The 20,928-nt window shown below is 35.1% G+C and overlaps 2 protein-coding genes across 8 annotated transcripts; both read left to right on the top strand.

Annotated features, from left to right (window-relative positions):
- Window positions 1–1,473: 1,473 nt before the first annotated feature.
- On the top strand, window positions 1,474–5,665 carry LOC149400736 (mitochondrial-processing peptidase subunit alpha-like). Its single transcript, XM_089612024.1, has 13 exons — window positions 1,474–1,669; window positions 2,209–2,439; window positions 2,546–2,842; window positions 2,939–3,106; window positions 3,207–3,374; window positions 3,468–3,548; window positions 3,690–3,756; window positions 3,904–4,001; window positions 4,157–4,229; window positions 4,323–4,393; window positions 4,513–4,562; window positions 5,086–5,198; window positions 5,293–5,665. The coding sequence occupies exons 1-13, from the start codon at window positions 1,631–1,633 to the stop codon at window positions 5,343–5,345; spliced, it is 1,509 nt and encodes a 502-aa protein (XP_089468150.1). The 5' UTR covers window positions 1,474–1,630; the 3' UTR covers window positions 5,346–5,665.
- A 3,798-nt stretch (window positions 5,666–9,463) lies between these two features.
- NAC075 (NAC domain containing protein 75) lies at window positions 9,464–15,449 on the top strand. Of its 7 annotated transcripts, none has more exons than XM_089611973.1 (7): window positions 9,464–9,532; window positions 10,814–11,213; window positions 11,514–11,691; window positions 12,014–12,519; window positions 12,977–13,300; window positions 13,504–13,632; window positions 14,507–15,449. In XM_089611973.1, the coding sequence occupies exons 2-7, from the start codon at window positions 11,085–11,087 to the stop codon at window positions 14,597–14,599; spliced, it is 1,359 nt and encodes a 452-aa protein (XP_089468099.1). In that variant the 5' UTR covers window positions 9,464–9,532; window positions 10,814–11,084; the 3' UTR covers window positions 14,600–15,449. The 7 variants fall into 7 exon arrangements, with proteins under 7 accessions (XP_089468099.1, XP_089468102.1, XP_089468096.1 ...); XM_089611976.1 differs by lacking the exon at window positions 9,464–9,532 and adding an exon at window positions 10,180–10,444 and having other exon boundaries at window positions 13,507–13,632; XM_089611970.1 differs by lacking the exon at window positions 9,464–9,532 and adding an exon at window positions 10,181–10,444 and having other exon boundaries at window positions 10,811–11,213.
- Window positions 15,450–20,928: the final 5,479 nt, after the last annotated feature.

A 20,928-nucleotide genomic window follows, 5' to 3' on the forward strand; every position in this document is an offset into this window, starting at 1 on the left:
GTAGTGTAGATCTTTAAAAAAAAGTTATCAAAACTTTCACTGAGGAGGGAAAATTCTCTTCTCTATTTCATTTGAGCGGTAGAATATATTTCACATTAATTAAGTATAGATTAGATTTTCAATCCCCATTTGTAAAGAAAAACAAATAAAGGAGGAGACGAGATTCTTGAGAGAGAGAGAGATGGAGAGAGAAAGCTCAAGAGACTCGAAACCCAATTTAGGGTTTTCTTCTTCTTTTGCTTCTCATCCTGTACTCGAAACCCACCATAGCAACTTCTCCAGCCACCGTGGTGCTGTCCTATTGCACCCATCGCCAATCACCACGCCGCAATCTTATCGTTACCTTGACATCGACTCTCACGGGAGTAATAAGAATGGTAAGTCTCTCTTTCTTTCTCGCACTCCATCTTAGTCTCTCACTGACTCTCTTTCTCTCTTACTTTATCTCCATTGCCGTCAACACCTTCCCAGAGGTCGTCAAACTCTAGTCTACGTCCCATGTCCTCCGCCCTCACTTCAAACTATGTACAATTCTCTTTGTGCACTATATGTGCCTGATTTCTTAAAAGGGCTGTGATTATTGTTTGTACTAAATTCGATTTTGTTCTCTTCTAAGTTTTAACATCCTCGACTCTTAGATATATGAAAAATATATTGGACCTAGATCTCTCAAATGAATAGGCCAAGAAGTCAATTTGTCACTTCGAACTACTTGTAGAAGAAAAGAGGAAAGAGATGAAAGAGGAAATGATCAATAAGCTGATGAATTTTGATTTTTGCACTTTGAGTTTTATTCTTCTAAATTGGGTTTAGAGTCTCTTGAGCTTTCTCTCTCCATCTCTCTCTCTCGCTCTCTCTCAAGAATCTCGTCTCCTCTTTTATTTGTTTTTCTTTACAAATGGGGATTGAAAATCTAATCTTTACTTAATTGATGTGAAATATATTCTACCGCTCAAATGAAATAGAGAAGAGAATTTTCCCTCCTCAGTGAAAGTTTTGATAACTTTTTTTTTAAAGATCTACACTACGTTTTTATATTAATCGTATTAGATTTGAAGCTAATCATTTCATTTTTATATTCGAATGGAGTCTAATATACCTCTTATAAAGGGTGACCGTGGTATATTTTAACAAACTCCATTTTAAGGCAAAAGATATAGTTAAAAAAAATTAAGACCGCAGTTGTTAAATAGTTTTCTGGTAGTGTCTATAGTTGTATAGCCATTGTAAACATCAATAAAAATGGCTCAATAGCCATTTGATGAAGTCAAAACCCTTTTTTTTTTTTTAAACTCCTAGAGCAATTTCCCTACTAATATTCCTGTCTACATCCCCAAAAATAATAGGGCCTAGGCTTCATTTTCCGGCCCATAAATGCAGTGACAGGCCTTGTCGTTTTGGCCCATTCTAACAAACAAAACGGTATTCGGTCCGGGTCCAATCCACGGACGACATTACAAATTCTTAGGCCCCGCACGAGGATTTCTTCACACGTGTCAAAATCCCCTTCCGTCTCCTTCCCAAAGACTCGATTTTTCTCTGAAATCTCAAAGACCTCAACAGAAACAGCGGGGATTCAGAATCGAATCGAATCGAAACTAGGGTTTCGTTGTGATCGCTCATCGCTGCCATGTACCGGATTACGGCTTCGCGCCTCAGGGCTCTCAAGGTGGGTCGTGTATATGTCGCTGAACAAATTTCATCTTCGTTCCATCGTACTTGATCTCGTACTTTTGGCCGTAATAAACATTGAAAATATTATGATTTTTTTTTTCATCTGCAAAATCATTGGTTTGAGAGGATTAACAATGCTCTATGGCAGCAGCGAAAATATTGTTGACTCGATTAAAATTGATTTTTCAGAGCCGTGAAGCTTGGTTTGTTCTGCGCCAAGTTTGTGTATTAGCATAGGTTTTCGAATTGAAACAAATAATAATCTGATTTTGTGACGGAAAAAAGAATGATTTTATAAAACTCAGCTAATACATGGTAGTAGATTGTTGAATATTCTGATCAACAATAGAGTATACCCAATAAAGTAGATTCTAATCTGGAGTTCTTGTATTGTATATCAGAGAAGCATCGAGCAATTAGTTAGTTGGTGCCAGTGTGTGCGTAGGAAATACCGTTTTGCCTTTGATTATATATCGAGTATATTTCAGATAGAGTGAGGATGGGTTATAATACATTGTAGAACAATAATTATAGGGTCGGAACAGCAATAGAGGACTCGCCTCAAGTGCTGTTGCGGCGAGCTCATCCAGCTCTGGAGGTCTCTTAGGGTGGCTCACCGGAGGTGGCTCGAAGGGTACACCTGCACTAGAGTACCCACTGCCAGGTGTTACTCTTCCGCCTTCATTACCGGACCATGTTCAACCAGAGCCCACCAAGATCACAACTCTTCCTAATGGCCTCAAAATAGCTTCCCAGAACGCGGCGGTATGTTTTCCCTATGAAACCTGTATTTTGATGGGTTTCTTTCTCTCTGTGCTCTTTCTTATACGGGGAAATTACCTTATGCTGGGTTGTATTGGTTGTTAATCAGAATCCGGTTGCTTCGATTGGATTGTATGTTGATTGTGGATCGATCTACGAGACACCGGATTCGCTTGGAGCGTCGCACCTTTTGGAGCGAATGGCCTTCAAGAGTACTAGAAACCGGAGCCACTTGCGGGTAGTGCGAGAGGTCGAGGCAATTGGCGGACATGTGCTAGCCTCAGCCTCTCGGGAACAGATGAGTTACACCTTTGACGCACTTAAGACCTACGTTCCTGAAATGGTGGAGCTTCTTGTTGACTGCGTTAGGAATCCTGTTTTTCTGGATTGGGAAGTCAATGAGCAGGTGAACTTTGTTCCTTCTTAAACACACTGCGGTGCGAATTTTGATGTATAAATATTAATTTATTTTTTTGTTCACCCTACATTTTATCTTCTGCAGCTTCTCAAGTTGAAATCTGAAATTGGCGAAGCTTCCAACAATCCCGAAGCTTTGGTTTTAGAAGCAATCAACTCGGCTGCTTATTCAGGTGGCTTGGCCAACCCACTTCTGGCCCCGGAATCTGCAGTAGCTAGATTGAATGGTACACTTTTGGAGGAGTTTGTTGCTGTAAGTACTAAAACTATTCTCCACCCATGTAGGTTTCCATGTATTTCTGTTTATGTGGGCACTTACATTTTTACTAAATTATTCTGTGAAAACCCCACAGGAAAACTATACTGCCCCACGGTTGGTGCTCTCAGCGTATGGAGTTGAACATGAAGAGCTAATATCCGCTGCAGAACCACTTCTATCTGATCTTCCTGGTGTCGCTCGTAGCCCGGAGCCGGAATCTGTGTATACAGGAGGTGATTATCGTTGTCAAGCTGATTCAAGGGTGTGTATGTCTGTTCCATCTAGTTATTTATTTCGACTCACTAATTATTGTATTCAATAAATAATAAAACTCGCACATTCCTTGTTTAACCAGAATACTCATTTTGCTCTTGCATTTGAGCTTCCCGGTGGCTGGCACAAGGAGAAGGAAGCCATTACGTTGACTGTTCTTCAGGTTTACCTTTTGGATTTTGCTGCTCAATGTCCCAAGCATTAACTTTGTTTCCTAATGTGATGTGTTTTCGGACTGCAATTAAATTTAAAAGTATGCTTTTATGTACTTCTTGACCTATATGGATAATTGTAATATTATAAGATGCTATTGGGAGGAGGCGGATCTTTCTCTGCTGGTGGACCTGGAAAAGGAATGCACTCAAGGCTGTGTAAGTTGCAAACTAGAAAGTTTCACGTACAGACGTCTATAATCTACTCTGTAAAAATAACCATGCTTTTGATTAATAGACTTTTTAAACAACAATGAATTAAATAATCTTCTTATTTGAGTGTATATACTTTGATGTGATGATCAGATGCACGTGTCTTGAATAAGCATCCACAATTCCAGTCTATTTCTGCATTCAGCAACATTTACAACAATACTGGCATTTTCGGCATTCAAGCCACCACGGTAAGCTGCTTTTTGGAACCGCTGACACGCTATTTCATTAGAGAATCAAGTCATATTGAAAAAATTCAGCTTTCAAACTTCTGAATATAGCTGACTAGAGCACAAGTCATCTTCTTTTGTGATTGATTGATGATTGGTACTTTCTTTGCTTTCAGGGGTCTGATTATGCGGTAAAAGCAATTGATGTTGTGGCTAATGAGCTCACCTCAATTTCGAAACCAGGAGAAGGTTTGTAAGCGCACCCTTTTGTGTATGGGCGGTTTCTTTATACCAATTTTACTTCGGTCCCATTGATAAGATGGTGTCTTGTATTGCATGCAGTTGACCAAGTGCAGCTGGATCGAGCCAAAAAGGCAACAAAGTCTTCCATTTTGATGAATTTGGAATCTAGAGTATGCAAAGCATTCCCCGTGTTCATTCTCTTTAATCAATACAGGCCTCTCTTTTCATACTAGAGCTCTACCATACATAACACGCAAATTCTAAATTTGTTGGGCTGTATTTTGTTTAGGTGATCGTTTCAGAAGACATCGGGAGACAAGTTCTGACATATGGGAAGAGGTATTACTTGAATCATGTCCATTTATTCTTGTCTTGGCATGTCTCACCGCACTGAGACAAAAACAAAAACAAAAATCTTATTAGTTCTTTAAAAATGGTTCTTATCTTGTATCTCGTGTGTGTGTGTGTTTTTTTTTTTTTTTTAAATGAAGTCGTTGATTGGGTTTATGATCAAGTTACCTGTCTATTTATCCGAGATGGTGACTTGTATTGGTTTTTCCAGCTAATGGTGCTTGAGTTTGCTTGTTTATCTTATGTCATTTATTATCTATCACAAAATTGAGCTCAAATTTTCACTCATAATGCTGAGAAGTTATGTCCTGACCCGAAATCCAATTCTGCGCCTGTTCTTTAGTACAATACCCTGCTTCTACTTTCAAATCCTTCAAGGAACTTGAAGAAAGTTTTTCCCCCAAAATATTTTATGCACACGATGTTTACCTTGTCCTTGTATCTCTATATTTTCTTCACTCTGCTAAGCAAGATGAGCTATATCATTTTAAACTACTTTGTTTTATGTTAGGATGGAAGTCGATCATTTCTTGAAGGCCGTTGATGATGTCACTGCAAAAGATATTACTTCAATCGCTCAGAAGCTTCTCTCTTCTCCTCTCACAATGGCATCATATGGAGATGGTACTTACCCTAATTCGTGGAAGTTTTATTTAATCAAGCAATAAATTTGGTGGGATTTATCATAAACCTACGTTTTTATTTTTTATTTTTGCAGTTCTCTACGTCCCAAATTATGATTCAGTAAGTAGAAAGTTTGGGTCAAAGTGAAACTCTTTTTGTGGATGGTAGTCAAGCACCCGAGACATGCACATCGCCGGGTTCTCTCTCCAGCCAATTTTTTTTTTCAAATAATGATGAAATCTTCTTGTTGGTCATTACTCAATAAATAGGCAGTTTTTGGCAAACATTGGTTTGTGTTCCTTATCACTGCCGGTTAAGTTAAACCGGACTTAAAGAGTGTAAATTTATGCTTCCTTTGCTGTTCAGTAAACAATGCATGCCATTGTTTTTTCGAGGTTTTAAGTTGCGGAAAGGGAATTCTTAGAGAATTCAAGTTATTTATACCATTTCGTTGTTTGCCATTTTAATCTTTATTGGTTTTGAAGAAAGTTGAGCAGCATAACTGATCTCTAGTGTTTGGTCCGAGATTTAATTTTTATAGGATAACAGATCTTTTAAGGTTTATTCTCGTAGAGGGTTTATAGTGCCGTGTCTGATTCTATCTGGTGGGTGATATATTTTAATTTATAATGAATGTCAAGGCTGAAAGGTATATATGATTAAAAGAAAGAAAAAAAAGGCTTAGGGTTAGTATTGTAAATAGGTTTTGGAGGCTGGAAAACTGGATAGTGATTGTGATTGTGATTGTGATTGGATTGGATATGATATATTTTCCCATCCATTTTGGGCGACGATAGGTGGGAAAATTTAGTAAATTATGGGACAAGAGAAGATGTTAGAAGAATAAAGATATCCGTCTTTAATGAAAGGATTTTCTTGTTTTATAATAATTCATGAATTGTGAAGAATTTTCAGAGTAAAAAAAAAAGAATTGTGAAGAATTTATTATTATTATTACTGCATGCAAGCATTTATATTACTTAATCTTTTTGGTCTCATATAAACAAAATGATTATGGGGACAAGCCGATTCAGACATGCTTTGGGATATGATTAATTAAGTTTTGGAATTATTTGTCACTCCCATAGAAAAGATAGAATGTTTACATGGTATCAAGCAGAAATGCAGAGATACCTAAATAATATAGAAGAAGCATTAATAATTTAAAAAACAAAAGAAGCACCAAGATAGAGCCGTGGTACTGTATACCTTACACGCAAAAGCTTAGAAGAAGAAGAAAAAAAAATGCTTGGAAACCTCTTTTTGATTTGTCCATAGCCACTTTTTAACGGCTATGGAAGCGAAGATACTCATCTTTTTCCAAACTTGAATTTTTGTCCATTTTCAATTGGAAAATAAAAGGAACAAGAATATATTCCTTGTGGGCAATTTAGTGGTGAGTTTGGCAAGCTTTAAATTCCGTGACCAAAATTCATTCTCAACACCATTGGCTGAGCTTAAACCTTAATAAATTAAGAGAAGGCTATGTATAAGTCAAAACACAAAAAAATAACTATAAAAAAAACGTTGAATATGAGGCAAGTAATAACAAGGGGCAGATATATTAGATGAACCTAACACCATCACTTCTTTCCCTTGCCTTACGAGTCATACCCAACTCACATAACTCACTTGACAGTTTGTTTTCTTTGTAGCCTCTTACTTCCAAGTGGCTTGTGAAAAATGTTACATAAAAGAGGAAAATTTTATCATGGGATGGACTATCTACATTATATTTGTGAGAAGGAAATGCACGTTTTTTTTTTTAATTTATAAATAAGGAAATGTACGTTATCCATTAGATTTGATAGGACAATTATATAATACATTGTTTAATAGCGCACACAAAATATTTGAAATGATCTAAATATGGGGTATCCCTTGTATTTGTAAGGAAGTGAATTTTTTTTGTTCAGTTTTGTGAAAACAGAAAACACTTTCCTACGTTGTTTGTGTTTGTCGCATCAGTTTTCAGTCTCCACATTTAGTTATGATTATAGATGTCCCATGGGGATGTGGTTTTACTTGTTTGTGCCAAACACGTATTGCCGACCACTCACTAGCGGTTTTAACCTACACACAATGGCAAATTTCGTAAAACATGCACAAACACCATTATGAGTTATGACTAACTTATTTATGACTCTATTTTTTTTTTTCATTTTAATATGTCATCTCTCTCTCTCTCTCTCTCTCTCTCTCTCTCTCTCTCTCTCTCTCTCTCTCTCTCTCTCTCTCTCTCTCCTTACGCTCACTTTATCTCAATAAAACCCGTCTTTTTCTCATTATGAAACAAAATGTTTGGAATCGCATTCAAATTAGATTCATGTGCTATGAAATTTTCTTTTCTTTTTGTCAGCTTTAAATTAAGACAATCAATTGAATTGAAGCTTGATACTTTCCCAATATCATTTTTAGGAAATAGTAATTGGAGAGAAATTGTTGGCTAATGAGAAAAAAACATGTGCTAAAACTCATACACATATAAGCTCCTCTTTTTTGTTGTTGTTGTTGTTGTTGTCGTCCAATGGTATATGTTTATTTCATAAAAGTATCATTATTATTATTGATAATTATTATTATTTTTTTATTATTGTTGTTTTATATTAGCTACACAACTTTACTTTGTTGTGGAAATATCACACACTATTGAGTTGTAGCTTTCCTCCATTTACAGATATATATTATTCTTGTCACCACTTGTGAGTATCGATTAACTTACAAAGTTATGTTTTGAACTATTTGGGTGGGATTTTAGGTTTTATTCCTCATTCAATTATTTCTTCGAATCTTAACGAAATATAAGTCGTAGTATTATTCTCTATATAAGAAATATTCCCGTACATATACTATATACCAACTTAAAACAAGTATTTGCCTCCATAAAGATGCCCCGAGCAAATTGCATTTTGAGAAGTTAGAAGAATATTTGATAACATACGAATGAATTTCAAGCCTTCTCAGTTGTTTGTTCTTAATATTCTCTATAAATAAATCTTCAAAATAAAATTATATTATACAATGCCAATGAACATTCCAAGAGTCATGAACAGTGTTATGTATGTAGGTTCTCGTATTTCACGAGTCAAAAAGGTAAAATAATAATCAGATTATCCGATTCTTCAATTTCCTCTTTAGGGACAAAAAGAAGAAAATAAAAACAAAATTAACAAAGGCTGTTTACCAGTTGAATGGTGTTTATGTAGCTATATTCACACACACACACACACACACACACACACACACATATATATATATATATATATGCATAATGTCTCTCTCACTCTCTTAGGATTATACATAATAATATATATATATATACTCCTCAATGTCAGTGCTCATATAGACCAACCAAACAGTCAAACATAAATATTGATTTTATTTTATTTTGACATAAAAGGATATCAGACAAATGAGCAGTAATCATGGTAATCTACATATATATTTTGTTCTTCAAATGAAACGTTATTTTTGGACCATCCATCATTTAATTGTTGACTGCCATTGGATCTATGATATGAATGTTATAAACGTGAAGCTTAGCCCATCATCAGATAATGTCACTTTTGAGGGCAGAAGATTACACCCTTGGGCCCACCTATTTGGGGGGTCCACTAAGCTTGTTATTTCCATTGCATCTGGGTAATTTTAATTTTTCATAGCTAGCGTAATTTAATATTATACATACAATATACATATGTATAGCTACACGCATAGTACACGTAGTATATATACATGATGAGAATTAACTTGCTAGTTTTTCTTTTCACAGTTAGGATTTGTTTGTGCTTCTGCATGAAGCTTCGTTCATTTTAGATTTTGTTTATTTTGCTACTTTTCATATGATATTTTTTATTATTATATTATTAATATATATATATATATATATATATATATATATATATATATAAAGGGTTATTAAGTTATATAGCCACACGGTTATAGTGAATTGTGATATAGCCCACCTTTGGTTAATTTCTTGTAAATAACAAAGTTAACTTATTAATAAATTAGTAAAACACTTATTTAACTCGGCCAAACATGTAAAAAAAGATAATTAATAGGCTGCCACGTATGCAAGTTGACTATTTATAAAATATTTACCAAAAGTTGACTAATTTACAATTCTTATAGTTTAGGTGGCTTACGTAGCCAATTTTTTGATATATAAATGTATATATTTTTTGTAATTACTAATTAGAAGGGATGTGGTGGTCCATCAAGTGTACTGCTCATTTTGCCTTGCATATCAAGCAACCATCTAATCTCTCTCTCTCTCTCTCTGAAACATTCATGGCAAAAGCATCATGATCAGCACTCCAGCTCAAAACCATGTGAGCTCTTATCATTTTTTTTCCTATCACTACTATTTACATATGTATAATCTCACTATTTTATTTCTCCTTCTCTCCCTTTATTTCCTGTGGAAAAAAAAAAAAACTTCTTGTTAATACTATTTACTGCTATATATATTTAATTAAAAAAAAACTATATGCAAAACTATATTATGATCTGACTTCTTCTTGATTAATCAAACCCTTATACTGCTTTCCACAGGGTGATCAAGTGCTTTTACAATTTCCAATTATGCCCCATAAATCCAGTTAAAATGAATTAACCTAGATTGTCAAGAAAAGGAAAGGAAAAAAGAATCAGCCAATAAGATAACTACGTAGAAGTTTTTTTGGGTATTATTAATTTAATACAGGAAAGTATGTATTAAGTAATGATATTTATATACAGAAATAAAGATGGGGGTTTTCTCTGCTTTTGAGCGGTGTTTTAGTAACAGCTGTGAAGGCCGTTTCGTGGCCTTTTGCTTTTGTAGTCAAGCCTCAAACAAAGGTGTGTTGGAAGAGAAGACCTTAAGTGAGGCTATAGCTGTGCTTAGTTGCTTTAGCCCAACCCCAAAAATAAAATAAAATAAAAATAAATTCTTATTATTTGTTTTTGTTTCTATTCTCTTCTACCACTCTAGAGCTCTCTATCTCTCTCTTTCTCTTTCTCTTTCTCTTTCTCTTTGTGTTTCTCTCTCATCCCACACAAACCGCCTACAAAACAAATATACGGTTCTTAAATTAGGAAAAGGGGTTATTAAAGGTGGTGTAATAGTATAGGAGGGTCTTGTATAGCACATGACTCTCTTTTTTCCTTTTTTTGCTCACTTGGCTTCAGTTAAAGTGTAGAGAAGAGAAAGAAATTTGGATTCTTCACGGTGGTCATGTTTTCCATGGTAAAAGCACCAGGTTTATAGCTCAATCTCACTCACACTTTCCTCTTTTTCCTTCTTTCCTTCCACATCTTCTCATCTCGGTTTCTCTCTTTTCTTTTCTTTTCTTTTTCCTCTCTACAAACTCTTCACCTTCTCTGATATTGATTCACAATAAAATTACATAAATTTAAACCTGTAAAAAAAAACGGTATGTTCTTATTATCCATTTTCATTTCCAAAAGGGTACAATTTTTCTTTTCTTTTATTTCCTTCTAGCTTTATCCCATGTCTTATATTCATTTATATGCATATTTGTGTGATTGATAATTTTTTTGGCATATGCTACTCAATTAATTATTTTATGTCCTATTCTTATACTACGTTCATGAATTATGTGTAGCAGATTGAAGGAGGGCTAGCAAAAGAGGGGCTATTATTATGATCAGAGGCGAGGTGTTGTATAGATCATATCATTATTATTATTATTGCTATTACGATGAATCCCTAGAGCTTGTTCATGACAAGCTGATAATTATTAGTTCTACTGCCTTGAGAGAAGAAGTTAAGAGATACTTGTACATAGAATTACCGAGTTATTATCCACGGCGACCGTGAATTTAATCGAAGAAGCAAGGAATCTATTAAGCTCAATTTAATAATTAAGCTCTCGCGATATGAATAGAAGTAGCAGCAATCTGGGATCGATAAGCAGTTCGGATCTCATTGATGCGAAGCTTGAAGAACATCAGATGTGTGGGTCCAAGCACTGTCCCGGTTGTGGTCACAAACTTGAAGGAAAGCCGGTATGAAAATAATAATAATAATAATTGCTACAAATTCATTATTATAATATTCTTTTAAACCAAATTCTGAATTAAACAAAAGTGTTCTCTTCGCTCTCTTTTTTATTTCTCTTTTTGCTTTACTATATAATTTATTATCTTTTTTATTTTTTCTTTTATGGTAATTAATTATATCATGGTTAAATAGTTTTGCTATTATGTTTTTTTAAATATATATTATTGGTTTAATTATAAAGGTGACCGGGTAATTGTCAGAAAGAAATGAATGAATGAATAAAATAATTAATGAAAATGTTGCAGGATTGGTTAGGTCTACCAGCAGGAGTGAAATTTGATCCGACGGACCAAGAACTGATCGAACATTTGGAAGCTAAAGTTGAAGACAAAGACATGAAGTCTCACCCTTTGATTGACGAGTTTATCCCTACCATTGAAGGTGAAGATGGCATTTGTTACACCCATCCTGAAAAACTCCCAGGTTGACTCTCTCTCACCGTACATCATTTTCATTTATCATCTATTAATTTATATCACATTATACACAAATCACTCTCAGTTTTCCAAGTGTGCCACAAACATTTTGTATATGAGAGCGTTTTATCAACTTTATGGATATGATTTAATAAATTCTTACCAAAATAAAAAAAAGATGTACCTTGCATGCTTTATTTCTTACTGCCGGTTACGACTTTTACGCATAATAACAAAACCCCCCCAAAAAAAAAAAAATTGTCGCATGTTTGTTACACCTAAGAGAACCTAACTTTGAATTATTTATTATTTTTATTTTACGGGGACAGGAGTGACAAGGGACGGCCTAAGCCGGCATTTCTTCCACAGGCCGTCAAAAGCTTACACGACCGGAACAAGAAAGCGTCGCAAGATCCAGACTGAGTGCGATCTCCAGGGCGGCGAGACGCGGTGGCACAAGACCGGGAAGACGAGGCCGGTGATGGTCAACGGGAAGCAGAAGGGTTGCAAGAAGATTCTGGTCCTGTACACCAACTTCGGGAAGAATCGGAAGCCCGAGAAGACGAACTGGGTTATGCACCAGTACCACCTCGGACAGCACGAGGAGGAGAAAGAAGGCGAGCTCGTCGTCTCCAAGATCTTCTACCAGACCCAGCCCCGCCAGTGCAACTGGTCCTCCTCTGACCGCCACGTCACCGCCGTTGACCACGCCAACTTGAAATCCTCCGCCGCCACCAGTGCCAGTAGCTACAACCCCGCTGCTATTGATATTCCTGCCCACTTGAAATCCGACGCCAACTTCAGTTTTGTTCCCTTCAGGAAAAGTTTTGACGAGGTACGTGAAATATATTCGACTATTTTATATCAGCAAACTTGTCCTCCGTTCATTGGCTTCTTAGGATTTATAAAAAGATTATGAAATTTAACACCTAATTAGATGCGCTTAGAAGTTAGTCTTGTAATACCTATTGATTTTAGTGAGTTATAATGCTAATTAAAAAGAAATGTCAGATGTTTAGTGTGGGATTTTGTTCTAATAAATTCATTTTTGTAAATATGTTTCAAGTTATACAAGTGTTGAGTTTCGTCACAAAAGATTTATATATACTTTTATATACATATATGAATAAATGGCTACTATTAAATAAATAGGTCAAGGATCATTTTGCTACCAAAATAAATAATAATGTAGCTAGGTTGAAGACTAAAGATACTAGCATGAAAGTTCGTGACGATTCACAAGTCAGATATGTTTCATGTGTGATAATAAATTAATATATATATGTGTGTAGGTGGGAATAGGGGATGGGTCAAGAGTAGTGAGGGAAGGGTCATCAGGCACGTGCGAAGAAAGCATGCAAAGGGCACACAACATGACTTGTACTACGCAACAAGACCATCACGGCTTTCATCATCATCACCACCAACAACAACAACAACAAATCAACCATCAGATCGGCGCAACGACGGTGTTCCACGTCAGCAGACCGACTCAGGCGGTGTCCAACATCGTCACGGCGGCTCCTCCGATGCACTCTATCATGCTCGATCAGGCCGAAGCCTTCCACGTGTCCCGCATCATGCTCCAAAACGACGCATTTCATCACCACCAACAGGTATCAACCAATAAAATCATATTATATAATATATATATATATATATATATATATATATATATATATATACACACACACACAGACGTTAGTACTTAAAATGAGTGTGTATGATCATTTAGCATCCACCCAATATCTTCATATATATGTGTAGACTTTCATATCATCCTCATGGTATTTTGTGTAATGCTTGAATTTTGATACAGCAGCAACAACAACAACAACAACAGCAACAGCAACATCAACAACAACAGCAAAAAATGGGAGGAAGATCTTCTTCTGGTTTGGAAGAGCTCATTATGGGATGTACATCAAGTACCTCTAGTATTAAAGAGGTGAGTTTACATGCATGCACATTAATCTATTTATACTATTTTTATAGTGCTTTGTCTTATATGATAGTTAGTGAAGGAAAAGGACATGGTAATGGAAAGAAGTTAACGGAGTACGAAAAAAGGAATATTTTATAGTGAAGTTTAAATTAAAGATGGGAGTTCCTTTTCTTCTTTTACTCTTTACCCGCTTTGCATATAATATGTTTCGGCTGTTTTTGAACGATTTGCATGAAATATATATACATTAATATTTCTTAGCAGAAGGAAATTTGAAATAAATATAAATAGAAAAGAGAGGTAGAGAGAGGATATAGAACTAAACCTAATACAGCATATCTAGACTAGAATATTTTGTCACCAAATTAGAAAAAAAAAAAAAAAAAACATTGTCGAAGACTTTCAAAGGAATAATATTTGAGAACACTAGACATATTCCTTTTCAAGTACACTTTATCGTCAACTTGATTTTTTTTCTTTATAGATTGGATAGTCTTTAGAGATAGAAAATATTATTTCCATGATATATTGATCATATATATATATATATGATAAAATAAAAAGTCCACAATTAAAGACCTAGAAGTGAAGCATCTAAACATAGATCTCACTCTCTCCCTCTCTCTCATAAATATAGATTTTGTAATTTGACTCAAAACATGCATAACCTAGGAATACTACGTACGCAGATATTTGTGAGGAAAATAAAATAAAAAGATACCTTTTGGTTCAAAGAAATTTCTTGATTATGGTTCGCATGAATCATAACAGCATATGATGAACTGTGTTGATTAAGGTAGTTGAGCACTGAGTTTCTATAAATGAAGAGAAACTATTATATTAAGTGCATGGTTATAATTTGGATATATTGTTACAGGAGTCACCTATTACAAATGTGCCACAAGAAGCAGATTGGATGAAGTACTCGTCCTTCTGGCCTGACCCTGACAACCCAGATCATCATGGGTAGGAGTGAAAAAAAAAATAAGTAAAGTATAAATGCAAAAAAATGAAAAATCAAAAGAATGAAACACCCTCAAAGGCAACATCATTATCTCCATCATTATTACTTGAAGCCTCTTTCTTTATGAGTCTTTTTCTCATTATCTCAAGCTCTTTTCAATGCGGTGAGGCCAAGAAAACCGTCCATCCACTGTTATTTCTTTTTTTTCTCTTTTCCCTCTCTGGGACCAGGGTTCTATATTTATGTATGTATGTGTATATATGTCCCTCTCTCTCTCTCTCTCTCTCTCTCTCTCTCTCTCTCTCTCTCTACCTCAACTGAAAATAACTGTGTAGCAGTTCATGTTGCAAAGAAAAGAGAGAAAAATAAACAAATAGAAAAAGATATGAGAGAGAGAGAAGGAAAAAAAGAAAGCAAAGGAAAAGGTTGTTTCGCTTCTGACAAAAAATGAAGGAGAGAACCAAAAGAGTCAAAGCAAATCCCATATCCCCCCTCTTGCATGAAAATCATCACCGTTATGATTACAGTATAATATCTTTATGCTCTTATATATATATATTACTATATAAATATTATTCTTATATTGTTTTATTGGTTTAAGCTTTTTTGTATAATGTCTTTTTCTTTCTCTCTTTTTGTTGTTCATTTTACAGAGTAAATACCAACAGATCAGTTTGAGCAAATTGCAACATGTATACTTAATTAGTTACTTATGCTGTTTGTTGCTAACTGCTTAGTAGGGAAGGAATTCTTCTATGATTATTTATCTCTATAAAATTGATGATGTTTATTCATTCAATTTTTTTGCGTTAGAAAAAAAATTGTTTTGATTTCTCTATATATGCTTAATATACAAATTGTTGGACAATCCTATGAATTTATATTAGACATGATTCATTCATGTATACAATTTCTTCAGCATATATATATATATATATATATATATATATATATATATATATTATCTTTCTGTTTCTTATATCTAGATATTATTGCATAGCCAGTCAGTTTGGTACCATGGTATACATGAAAATTTCTTGAAACTATATAATAATTAGTCTTCTACTGTATTCATTACAAGCTAATTTCATACACTTTAAATACTTGAAAGAAATTAGTCGCTAAAATATATGGGAAATGTACATCTTCCAGTACTGGTAAGAGATCTCCTGTTTCGTGCTTTATATATAGAAAAATATCCCGGATTAGGGCACTTAAAATGTTAGATTTACAATTTAACCAACGTTTTAATTATGTTTAAATTTAGTCATATTTAGTAACGTGATCTCATTAATCAAATAACATTTTACATGATTGTTTTAGCATTTTTATATTTTTATTATAAATTTTGATCAATGATTAATATACTAAAATAAACGAAACGTTAGCTTGTTCTTTAAAATTAAGTTTGAAATTAATTAAATAGCTATAAGAAAGCAAATGGAAAGAAATTTCTGACTCAACTGATCAACTGAGTAAGTCTCTAGCTATAATGGGATCTGTGTGTATGAAAAGGAAATTAGCTTTAGATTGTTATGAAGAAAAACTTTAGTATTAATAGTTTTTAGAGACTTTTAAAAGGCCCTTGTACGCTACTCTTGTAATTATTACCTTTCATTTATTTAAATTCTTTTATATATAACAAGTTCGCTACTAAACATGCATACAAATTGGCTAATCAGTAAGTAGTTACGAATGAGGCGCTGCCATGTAGGCTATACTTGTTTTTCTTAAGGTTTGAACTTCAAATCAATACTATAGCTTTACATTTTCGAAAAGGATTTTATGAAATACAGTGGAAAAGGAAATGGCTAAAACGAGGAAGAGCTTTCACTATGTCGTCATTGAAAATATTATCATTGAGACATAGAATCTTCAATGAAATAAGTGGATGACTTGTTGTTTTTACCCTCTCTCTTTCGCTATTTATTTTTCCTACTGTAATTACACGAGAGTCTAGAAGAGCATTCTTTATTGCTTTTATTCGGTTCTAGATTCGAGCTTTTCTAGATGCTATTATATTAATAGAGAAGATGTGTTTACATATCTCTATATCTCTGTGTGTACGTATATATATATATATATATATATATATATATATATATATAGAGAGAGAGAGAGAGAGAGAGAGAGAGAGAGAGAGAGAGAGTAACGTGCATGGTATCTTTTCCTTCATGGGACGTGCATGAAATAATAAAGTTGAAAACAACAACATGAAAACTTAGGCACAGCATTATCTTTGTTTCCGAGGGAATAAAGGGTAAACAGAGAATGAGAGGACAAGAATCAACTTTAGCTCTTTTAAAGTCACCAACTTCACCCCTACCAAACATTGGGAATTGTTTTACTTAGATTATATTGATTTCCATTTTTATTCTGCAAATATTTAATACAGTGAAGTAAATACTACCGCAAAGATAAGTATTGCATAAGTGTCAATACTCAATACTATCAAATGTCATGTAACTCGTAGAAAATAATATGATTTTTTTTATAACATACTTGTATTTTAAAACATTAATTAAAAATTTATCTAGCTATCTATAAAATTTGTTAGTCTATATACCCAAGTTTATTTTAAAAAATCATAATTTTATTCTCATTATCGCCAATATATAACTGTATAAGTTATAATACCATAATTTTAAATTTGAAGTTCAAACCTCCGGGTGTATCTTTGAAATGGTACGCGTGTGTTAATATTTAACTATATATATGCATTATGGTTTTTATTGATTTATTATTGTTTTGTCCTTTTTTTGTCTGTTTGGAATTCTCTTGATTAAACAAAAAGAATAAGTAAAACTTTAAAACCATATTTTCATCATATAGTTTTGTGGTACAAATACAAATTATTATTTCGTCTATATATCTTAATTTAAACATGATAGAAATACTCTTATTTCCAAAAGGGTAGGAATTCAGATTTAGATCACTTAAACTAATTCCTTATTTCACAATTAAATTTAGAGCAAAGTTGGAAATGAATAGATTATAGAAAAAAAATTATACAAAATAGCCATTTTAATTAATTACTGAAATAGCCAAAGTTTCAAATTTTCAGTAAAAATAACTATAATTACATTGTCAATTTTTTAACACCAAGATTAAACTTTTTTGACGATTATTATAAGTAATTTATTACTCTAAAAAAATTAATCCTATGGTCATTTTTTTTTTGAAATCCGGTTATTGTACATTTGGATTATTTTATTAATTTTAAACAAACTTTTAACTATTTTGCAAATCTATTATTGGCTATATAGCAAAATTACTCTAGAATTTATAGGGCCTTTTAATGGGTCTTTCAGTTAACGAGTTGAACTTGAAATTATAATAAGGTGTTAGAAAATCAAGGTAACCGTCCTAATAATTTAAAAAAAAAAAAAAAAAAACTGGGAAGAATGAAGTGTTTTTTTTCGGATTTAATAGATTATAAACATATAAATGTATAAATGAAGGAACGATCTAAAAAGGTGACAATTCAATCCTTTAACTTTATATGAAGATTTTGGAAGCTTTTAAAAGCTAGCTGGGCAGGGCTATAAGGGACGATATTTTTTTTCTAATAGGGCTGATATATGTATATATATATATATATATATATATATATATAATATATCCATATATATACACATATATTCATAGTTTACAGATTTGGTCCCATAAAGAAGTTGCAGAAGGAATTATGTTAATGCGAGGAGGAATATCACAACATGGCCGAACTCAACCTTTATCGGATTCTTCCTCACTAAGAATTCAGCCGCTTTTGTTTTTGAAACTTAAATATAATGTGCCCCACGTACCTCCGTCGCTATAATTTTACGCGCTTTCAAGTATCTTAAATTTCAATTTACAAGTAATGTGCTAGTTGTTCTACTATTTATAAGATTGGTCATTCATCTCCTCGTGTCAATCACACCTAAACGCTTCACTTGACTGGTCAAAACTAATAATTTATTACATAATATATCATACCAAGGCCCTGTCGAATTAAAGTCAATGATTCAAATGTTACGGAGAAGTCCACAAGACGTATCGATGTCCTCGACGGACCTCTCAGCGAGACAAAGAGATCCAACAGGCGTATCAATGTCCCCGACGAACCCCTCGACGAGATGGAGAAGCTCACGAGGCATAACGGCGTCCCGACGGACCCCTCGGTAAGACGCATAAACCCACAAAGCGTAACAGTATCTTTGATGGACACCTCGATGAGACGAGAAGCCTATGAGATGTAACGGCGTTCCCTACGAACCCTTCGGCGAGATGACTAGAAAAACCCTTTGAGACGATCATGATGACCCTAAAGATTTGGGCGAGAACGTCTTTTTCCCATGCGATGAGGCTCTCTGCATAAGCCCAGGAGAGAACGTATTCTCGTCAGATAGATTAGCCTTCACCCCATAGACGGTCCTCTCATCAAATACTCATGCGAGAATATATTTTCTTCCATACTCAGTTCATAACTCTCATCAGCCAAGAACAAATATCCACTTGACAAATGTTGTACAAATAATGACCTCAAACACCATTTTGAAGAAGAAATCTATATCTCTATAACTAGACTATGCCCGATTTTCTACTTAACTATTTTTCTCACAAAAAATACTTTGAGTCTAAAATCAAGAGAAACCAAGAGAAATCAAAACCACTCCACTCATATAGTATCACACCAAAAAAAAAAAAACCAAAGACAAAAGAGGAATAATCTACTTTCATTCTCTCTAGAATGGGAGAAGAAACATTCACTCTCTCAAACACTTTCTCTCGTAAACAAATGCTAACAATGCCAAATTATATTCCATCTACAAGAGTGTCCAAAAGCTTGAAAAATCAATTATCGTGTTCTTCACTTGATAAGAGGAATATTTCACCACTACACCCAAACCCTATTTGGGTTCTCCTCCCAAAACACGATTCAAAGATTCCTCTGAAGCTCTTTGATACTTTAGGCCTTGACCTAAACTTCCTTGAGCCATTTGAAACTCGAAGAGTGATTTTGGGCTCATCCAAGACCGGGCCCGTGACCATTCCAAGAACACCACGTGCCCACAAATGTTAAATCCAAAAAACGGCTTGACATTTTGGCTCTAGAATGAGGAGATCCCGAGAACAAACACGTTCTCAAAATTCCAACAACAAACTAGGAATCTCGCACGAATACAAACCCTTGGCCGGCGAGGCCCGCTCCATGACGTGCCATTGCCTGGCGTTCCACAACAAGTCCTTAGCTGGACGAGCCACTTCCCTCCGAGTAGTTATCCGCCGAGAGACCTCCCGCTGAGCGGCTCTCCGCTGAGAGACCTCCCAAAGAGCGGTGTCCCGCCGTCCTCGCCACAGACCTACCCGCCGAGTGAGTCTCTACCCAAGATCTCTCGACAAAGGCGACGAGGCCCAAGCCGCGAGACAGAGTCCCCAAAGGACCGCTTGGCGAGGCGATGAGTCTCGAGCCACGAGACGGAGTCTCCGATGAGCCACTCAGCTAGGCGACGAGGCTCAAGCCACGAGACGGAGTCCCCGACGGAGATCACTCGACGAGGCGACAAGGTGCGAGCCATGAGACGGAGCCCCCGACGGACCGCTCGACGAGGTGACGAGGCCTTAGCCGCGAGACAAAGTCACCAACAAACCACTCGGCAAGGCGATGATGCCCGAGCCACGAGGCGATATCTCCAATGGACCATTCGGCGAGGCAACCAGACCTGAGCCACGAGACGGAGTCCCCGATGGACCACTCGGCAAGGCAACGAGGCACGAGTGTTGTGAATAAATCACACACGCAAGCACACGTGCTTCTCGAGTAATATAGTGTACGGAAGCGAGTATTGATCTCACGAGGATTAGTAATTTTAGTGATTTTACTCTAACTTGATGCGAATTGATTCCAAGGAAAGCTGGATGTGATTTGGTATGAAAACGAAATTAAACAAAACTAAAACAAAATTAATCACGAGTTTTTCAATAGGCCGTCTAAATAGGCGATGATCTCACTCTATCAAGAATATTCACTAGTCTTTTGAGTGTTCAAACAAGCCCATGTAGTTGACGGAGTGTTATCATCTCGGCCTCTAATCCTATTAAAACAACTATGCGCAATACGACAAGAGTTCAAACGATTACATAAATTGTCTATATTTTCTACTAATCTAGGTCAACTATGAAAACATTAATAAAAAACATGATCATTTGACTCTCTCCCGAGTAGCAAAACTCTCTTAGGATTGAATTGGATTAATTATTTTTCTTTTTGGTCAATTCATGCCGGCCTTACTCTTAAACTTGTCTCTCTACCTTAAAGATCTTCATAGACAACATGTTCAAGATTGCTTGCT

The sequence above is a fragment of the Urtica dioica genome, chromosome 4, assembly GCF_054948205.1.
Source record: "Urtica dioica subsp. dioica isolate 48M chromosome 4, U.dioica_male_clone48M_v1_H2, whole genome shotgun sequence".
Taxonomy (NCBI): domain Eukaryota; kingdom Viridiplantae; phylum Streptophyta; class Magnoliopsida; order Rosales; family Urticaceae; genus Urtica; species Urtica dioica.